Below are 7,937 nucleotides of genomic sequence, written 5' to 3'. Positions count from 1 at the left end.
AACAATGTTTCGGTTTTTTTAGATTTCCAAAAAAGATTGCTGATTCAAAAAAATATTTATGAATTCATAAAATGTTTGTCACAAACAAAAAATGTTCATATTTCAAAAGTTGTTCCCTAATTTCAAGAAATGTTCACCTATTATCATTTTAAACCAAAATTTCACCAGGTTTTCTATTTAGCCATATATATGTGCCTATCTTCTCCTTTTTATAACCGAAGAGTATAGCACACAAACATACACATGCACACACTCACACAACCCGTACTAAATACTAGAGTCACATTTCTTCAAACTATATTGATGAAGCCATATGTATCTATCGGAGGGGAAACTATATTGATGAAGTCATATGCATCTATCTTATGGCCATATGTCTTCAAGATATATTGACAAAGTCATATGTAACAGCATGCATAATGGTTGATAAGGTTGTATTTACTTATGTATTCCACATCATCTAGATAAGTTAGAAGACATGTTATACAAGGGATTATCTTTATCTCTAGCCATTATTTATGCACTCCTGAAATCGTACTCTGAGAGATGACATCTTGATACCATCTCTTAGGTAAGATAATACAAACCTCCTGATGGTTAGGTCGCAGACTAGTCTCATTGGCGCTAAACAACTATACTTCCTGCTCTAACTTTGACACTGAGAACTTGTATGTCAATATGTATTCTCAACTACATTACCATTTTTGCAGGTGAAAAATGTGAATTGACGGCAAGCGGGGCATGATCTACATTCCAGGCCAGAAGGTTTGTGTCTAATTTGTTTTATAAATAGTTGTGAAGTTTAAATTTAACCCATTGGTGTACTAATCTGCTTCATGTTTTTATAACTGAAAGATTTCAAAATTGATCTTAACAAAAGACATAAAGGGTCTGAAGCGGGAGCGCCGTGATGCCAAGAAAAACAAGGGGCACTCGAAGAAACAAAAGGTCAACCCTGAGTGAATATGACAGTCATCATATTACGAGCTCGAGGAGCGGTGGGCCAAGTGGCTCTCCTCCTTCCCGGACAGCGTCGTCGTGTTCGCCTCCTTCGGGAGCGAGACGTTCCTCCCAGCCGCCGCCGCCGCGGAGCTCCTCCTGGGCCTGGAATCCACCAACCGGCCGTTCTTCGTCGTGCTCAACTTCCCCAAGTGCACGGACACCGAGGCGGAGCTAGCCAAGTGCACGCCGCCGGGGTTCGCCGAGAGGACCAAGGTCAGGGGCGTGGTGCACACGGGGTGGGTGCAGCAGCAGCACATACTGCATCACCGCGCTGTGGGCTGCTTCGTGAACCACGCCGGGCTGAGCTCCGTGGTGGAGGGGCAGGGGCTCGTGGCCAGCTGCCGGCTGGTGCTGCCGCCGATGAAGGGCGACCAGTACCTCAACGCATCTCCTCCTTCCTCGCCTTCGCCGTCGTCCAAGTCCTAAGTCACACGTGCATCCCGCACGCGAATGAATCACTACTTCTAGTATATATAGACATGCTCTTGAAAGAAGGCATACATGGGAAGAGAAGGGGAAGACCATGGTGCCACGGATCAGTAAAGTGGCGCAAGCCACACCCTTGATGGCTGGTGGGCATCCCAAAAAAGCTGCAAGCCATGGCAGTTGTTTGACACCTCCCATTTCACTAGATAAGCCATGGAAGTTGTTTGACACCTTCCATTTCACTAGATAAGCCATGGAAGTTGTTTGACACCTTCCATTTCACTAGATAAGCCATGGAAGTTGTTTGACACCTTTCATTTTTGCTATACAGATGAAGATTTTTTTGTTTTGTTTTGCGATGCAGATTTGAGATTACACAATGACTGTGAGAATATTTTATGATTGTAACTTGGGACACTGGAATGCATCCAGTTGCTTCTCATGGGTTTTCATAACCCAATCCAGATGGGTGCTCAAAAATAAATAACGAAGAGCCAAACACAAGGGCATACAGATACTGAAACTGAGAAATTTCTTTGATTCCCAACTTTGTTTTCACTAGATACACGCAAACTTCACAATTCGCTGTTGCTGCAAACTTTACACGTACATAGACTTGGATGTGTGGATCTAGACTAAGCAACTGTACCAAACAACATAAGAGCAAGAGAACCCTGCCAAAAAATAGTATAGACGCGAAATTTCAGTGGCCATATTGATGTATGTGTAACTTTTAAAATGACTGGAATCCCTCAAACTTTCTTCCACCTCAGGCTTATTGGTACTAAATAAATGAGATTACCGGAGTGTTTGGTAGCTGCCAGCCGGTCATATATGATCAAGTTTTTTTTCTACTTCCCTTCGCATTACTCCCTTCATTCAAATATACAGGACCTGACCTCAATATATATATATATATATATATATATATATATATATATATATATATATATATATATATATATATATATATATATATATATAGGGCTTAATACGTTTTCGAGATCGACTTTAACCACCGGTTAGAACAATAATATATGATGTGTATGCAACAAAAAGTGTATTGTCAAATTCATATTGAAAGGAATTTCTAATGATAATTTTTTATATCATGCATCTTATATATTGTTAATTGTATTAATGGTCAAAGGTAGCCTTTAAAACGTTCTAGATCCTAATATACACTACTACCTATGTTTCTAATGTATTAAACTGTCAAAACCTTTTACATTTAGGAAGAGAGGCAGTGGTAGATATGACGGCGTCACAGTAACGTATTGTTTTGGTAGTGTGCCAGCTGATATGAAGGCAACAGACCACCTCATGTGACAGTTTGGTGAATTTTTGCAGATGGCGCTTGCGTTCGTCAACTGGCAGTTGCGCCGACAGCAGGCTTAACTACTGGCAACTACCATGGGACCTGTCTATGCATGCATCATCAATAATCCTAGTACATGGGATAGGCCGAAGCATATATTGGAGGGCCCAACGAATTTCTCTGCCTTTTTAATGCTCTCGTTTGCATTTTTTTAACACATCACAGACACAAACGCTCATACATTCGCGTATACACTCATTTCTGTAAACACAAACGCACAACTACCCTATGAGCATCTTCAAGAGACTGAGTCCGCATACATTCTGAGTGTTTGGTACTTATGATGAACTTTGATGATAGATTTGAATCTTTTTCACAAGAAAAAAGTACAACAAATATGAAGCTTCCTACATTATAATCATGCAATATCGAAGTGTGTTAATGATACACCATCTGGCAATAAATGAAAAAAAGGCTGCTAACAAACTCAAAATAATCATGCAAGATTTCATAGTATACGAAAGGAAAATGATAGAACTCTGTGCATGGTTGTAATAATGGCTGTAAAATCGACGCTAGGTAACACCGTAGATGAAAACATGGCTGAAGCCAATTACTCCAAAGACACAAGTGTGAGTCTTGTGCCTCCACAGTATAATTGTGTGATGGATACATCAGGATAAACTCCTTCCCACGCTAACATTTCTGCAAACGTTAAATGGTGCTCCCCTGTTCCAAAATACTTGGTTTTAGTTCAAAGTACATATGAACAAAATGACCACATGGACACATCAGGATAAACTCCTCCCCTCAAGTGATTTCCAAAGACCGAAAACATTATCACGTTTAAAAAGGAGGTAGGTACATAATGACAGCTCATGTCAATAAGCTATTATAGCTATCAACATCCGATGATTAATGGCTCAAGTGCATAATGATTTTAGATCATGGCAAATGCAACTTTGTGTAGAAGTCAGGTGACAGTTTATTTATTTATTTATAGCAAGAGAAAAGAAATGCGACGTGATGAAATATATAAATGGCAACCTTGTACTCCCTCCTTTCCAGTTTATAGGGCTTATCTCAAAATTTTAGTTTTTCCATTTTATAAGGCTCAATTTAGTTGTTCCCCATCACATGTTCAAACTTTAAGGTGCATTAAATCATTGCATTAAGAGAAAACTAACCAATGCATGCATTGCAATTAATGCATTCATAAACATAATTTTTTGAGAAAAACAAGAGCATTAATTGGGTGCTTTTGCAAACTACAAAAAATATTTCACCACTCATCATCTACCTTGGTTGGTTGGTGAGATTTTTGAATTGAGCCTTATAAACCGGAAAAGAGGGAGTATCAATCTTCGCAGAATGAAAAAAAAAGTTTACAGTTTATTTAAATATTTTTAGATCTTATATTTTTAGTGCTTTAGATCTTATAGTATTTTTAGGTGCAACATGTCACTGAGGCCTAGTTTGGCAGGTCGGGGTGGACCAGAAATTTCAGAGATCATCCTTTCCGGGCCGAAAATTTCCGAGTTGCCCCGGGCCAGCCCGTCCCGATCCCATATTTCGTGCCGATTGAGCGAGCCCTCGAGGGACGCGCAGTTTATTCTCCTGCGACCGACGCGCCGCAACCGCCTCCAGGACGCCGGCGTGCCCTTCTTCCCTGTGCCTTCTCCCCGGAGGTATTTTCCTGCCGCCCCTCCCCTCCCCTCCCCCCAGCCGTATCTCGTCACCGTCCCGCCATGGCTGCCACCACAGACCCCGGCGCCGCCGCGTTGTTTGGCTTCGACGCCGCCCTGGCGTACGCACCGCAACCGACGAGCTCCGCCACGGCCGCCACTACGCCTTTCTTTTTTGGTGTTGCGACGGCGCCCTGGCATGCCGGAATCCTTTCACGGCCACTGTTTGCTGAGCTGCACTTGGTTCCAAAACAAATTACACTAGAGAAAGAGAAACATGAGAACTTAGTGTGGCTAATAGTTTTCCCCTTCTTTTGTGCCAAGCCCTCTCCTATAGTCATATGAGATTGGCTTTTCAACACCCGGGTGTTTAGACACCCGGTTATCTCAATCGTCAAGTGAGAAACATCTTGTTGGGATATGTGCGGAGTCCTCCACCACCGCTTGGTTTAACAGGCTACGTGAAAGGCCTTTTTTGGTTCATAGGATAGAAATTTTATAGGAATAAAAAAATTATTTTCATTGAGTTTAGGCTAATGTTTTTTTTCTCCAAAACGTGAAGCATTGATTCCTATCCTACATAGAAATAGGAATACATTCCTACAAACCAAAGGAGGCCTTAGGTTGTTTGTCCTGTACAAGATTCTCGTTCACCTGTCCCACCACTCACTCGCTGTTGCTTCTTTCCCGTGAGAGAGAGTGTGCGACATGCAAATTTTTTCAGAAGATGCATGCAAAAGTGAGAGAGAGCGGCCGCTTGCAAAGCTTTTTGGAGTTTTTTTTGGGTCCGTGTGTATGAGAGAGAGTAGAAATGATAGGAAAGAGAGGTTGTGTGAGAGAGAAAACAATTGTTTCCAACGAGAGGCGATGGTGAGAATCAGACAGAGGAGAGAGAAAAGGATCGCTGCACTGTTTTCTACCAGAGTCAAAAGCATCCATATGGCTACAGTAGCCCGTCTAGTCAAACTGGACGAGAGCAGCTGATTAGCAGACTTATCACTGGAAAGCATCTGCCACAAGTCAGACAGTGTGAGAATGTCAAAGAAAACTGGACGACTGGGATAATGGGGTGCCGGGGCTCCCGGGTCCTATCGCACCTTTCTGATAGTCTTATTCCATCAGCAGTGCTACTGCATCACAAAGAACATATATCAGCACTGACAATTACTCAACAGCAGTTCAAAGGAAGTCCTGTTTGGCTGTTCGATAGCTGCTATGCTTGCATCATTAGTTTCCTTTCTATCTAATACTGTGAACTTGTGAAGACTATGCCTTCTGAGATCAGTACCCTGTTTTATTATCTTCCTGCAAGAACTAGTGCTACTGCCATAAAAAAGAACAGCGCAACTGCACCTGGAAACTTGATGTGAAAACAACGTCATCTTTGTGCTGTTTTACTCTGTATTTTCGTGTGAAATATAGGATATATTCAGAATTCTATTTTCGAGTTTTTTTTATACCACTGATGCTGGAGCTTTCCTGTGGTTTCGAGCTTGCCATGGAAGCATTCATAGCATAAAATTTTGCAAGTTAACATTCATCTTCACTTCTTCAGCCCCTTGAACACTAAAACTTCTGCATTCTGGGGTGTCTTGTGTACGCTTTTTACCCAATATTACTTTGCTGCTGTTATAGTTTACTAAAAAAGAGTTTTAACATCTGATCACAATACATAAATTAATTTATCTAGTGCTACTGCTATTATTTTTTATCCATATATCTAATCCATATATCTAATTCAGTGCCGGCGGGAATCGAATCGGGGGAATAGGGCAAAAAAAGAAAGCTCGATTCCCCTTGAAACCCTCCTGCTCCCCCCTTCCGCACCCATCCCGCCGCCCGCCGTGTGCCACTCCGGCGCCGGCGTCCACCGCCTCCCGCCGACGGTCACTCCGACCCCGGCGGCCACCTCTCCTCCCTTCGTGCGGCGGTTCTGGGGGATCATGGCAGGCAGTTCGGCCTCCGTCTCGTCGGCGTTCCCTAGGAGCACGGAGTGGCCGGTGGTCTCTGGCCTCGGGCTTTCGGAGAGCTCGGGCGCGGCGGCCTCCGCTGGACGGCGTCCGGGGAGGCGGTGAGCGCCCCCCGTCCGGAGGTGCCGTTCGTCCAGCCGAGACCTTCAAGGCGCGAGCTTTGGCGCCGGAGGCAGGCGGAGAGAGAGGGCGCTTCGTGTGCCGTTCCGGCTCCTGCGCGGCGGGAGATCTCGCCGGATATGGACGACAAGTGCTTCCGATGCCTCAAGGAGGGGCACTTCAGGAACGACTGCACCAACCCCATGGTTTGCTTTCGGTGCGGTCAAGAGGGACATCCTTCTAGGGAGTGCAAGCGGCCGCGCAGCCCCTCGTCGGAGGATGAGCTGCGGCGGCAGGCTTTGGCCAAGGTGGCGCGTCGTGAGCAACTCGCGCTGAGAGAAAGGGCCTCGCTCGCCAGATCCCAGACCCCCCCCGCCTCCGCCACCCCGCTCCGACAGGGACTGCGCGCTGGTGTGGCCTCGCCTTTCGCCGCCCGGCAGGGACCGCGCGCTGGGGTGTCCTCGCCTCGCGCCGTCGGGTTCCCAGCGGGTGGATCCGGAGGAGGAGCCTGCCATGGGGGAGCTTTGTGTGCTCAGGCAGGGCCGGACGATGGCGGATCTGGAGCAGAGGTTGAGATTCGCCATGGTGGCGTATGTGGCCGGAGCGCGCCACGACGTCGAGCCGGAGTTCGTGCTTCAAGCCCTGGAGGAAAAGCTCGACATTCAGTCACAGTGGGTCTCAGTTCATCGCTATCGTCCTGAGGATTTCCTTGTCGTCTTCGCCTCCGCTGAGATCAGGAACAGAGTGAGCTCGAGGCCGCCGCTAGAGCACCGTGGGGTTAAGCTGTTCTTCAGGCAGTGGACAAGGCAAGCGCAGGCCGTCCACTCCATCCTCGGCCAGAGAGTGTCGCTAGTGTTGGAAGGCATCCCGCCCCATGCTTGGGAGAGAGAGACCGCCGAGGACCTGCTGGGTTCGGCATGCCTGGTGGACACTATCGCGCCAGACATGAGTTCAAGGAGAGATCTTTCCGCTTTCAGGCCCACTGCTTGGACGGCGAACTACGATAGCATTCCAACGCTCTGTTGGTTGGCGGTGCCTGAGCCAGGCTTGGTGGCGCCATTGTTCGAGCCCACCATGCTGCAATACAAGGTGTTGATTCACATTGAGGAGATCAGGGACTTTGGAGAGTTCATGGAGCCGCGTGGACGGTGCCGGTGTCCTTCGACAGCGGTCAGAGTGGCCTCCCCAGCCCCGATGGTGGCGGCAGCGCTGGTGGCGGGGGGGGGGGGGGAGGCGCAGCCTTCCGTCCCCGCTGGCAATTCGGCGCCAGGGATCAGCGCGGTGGTGTCGCCGCCGGTTCCTCTCAGAGTCGCGGTGGTGCGGGGGAGTCCCCGGCTGCATCGCCGGCGACCGCGGCCTGGGCACTGCCGCCCATGGAGCCCAGATCGTGGATTGCGTCAGCTGGTCAGCTACAGCCTGTAAAGGAGAGAATCGCAG

General features: G+C 46.9%; 1 protein-coding gene across 1 annotated transcript; it reads left to right on the top strand.

The window, feature by feature from the left end:
- The first annotated feature begins 741 nt into the window (after nucleotides 1–741).
- Nucleotides 742–1,428, top strand: LOC123191459 (UDP-glycosyltransferase 79A2-like). The gene is made up of 2 exons (XM_044604188.1): nucleotides 742–765; nucleotides 973–1,428. The coding sequence occupies exons 1-2, from the start codon at nucleotides 742–744 to the stop codon at nucleotides 1,426–1,428; spliced, it is 480 nt and encodes a 159-aa protein (XP_044460123.1).
- The last annotated feature ends 6,509 nt before the right edge of the window (nucleotides 1,429–7,937 follow it).

This window comes from Triticum aestivum, chromosome 2A (assembly GCF_018294505.1).
Source record: "Triticum aestivum cultivar Chinese Spring chromosome 2A, IWGSC CS RefSeq v2.1, whole genome shotgun sequence".
Lineage (NCBI taxonomy): Eukaryota > Viridiplantae > Streptophyta > Magnoliopsida > Poales > Poaceae > Triticum > Triticum aestivum.
Note: the sequence above shows the minus strand (reverse complement) of the source record. Positions and strands in the feature narration are given on the sequence as shown.

Excerpts from the sequence above, each read along its gene's own strand:
- LOC123191459 (XM_044604188.1), top strand. The coding sequence starts at position 742 with ATGATCTACATTCCAGGCCAGAAG. Across the intron at positions 766-972 it reads TCTACATTCCAGGCCAGAAG|TCATCATATTACGAGCTCGA; the intron begins GTTTGTGTCTAA and ends TGAATATGACAG.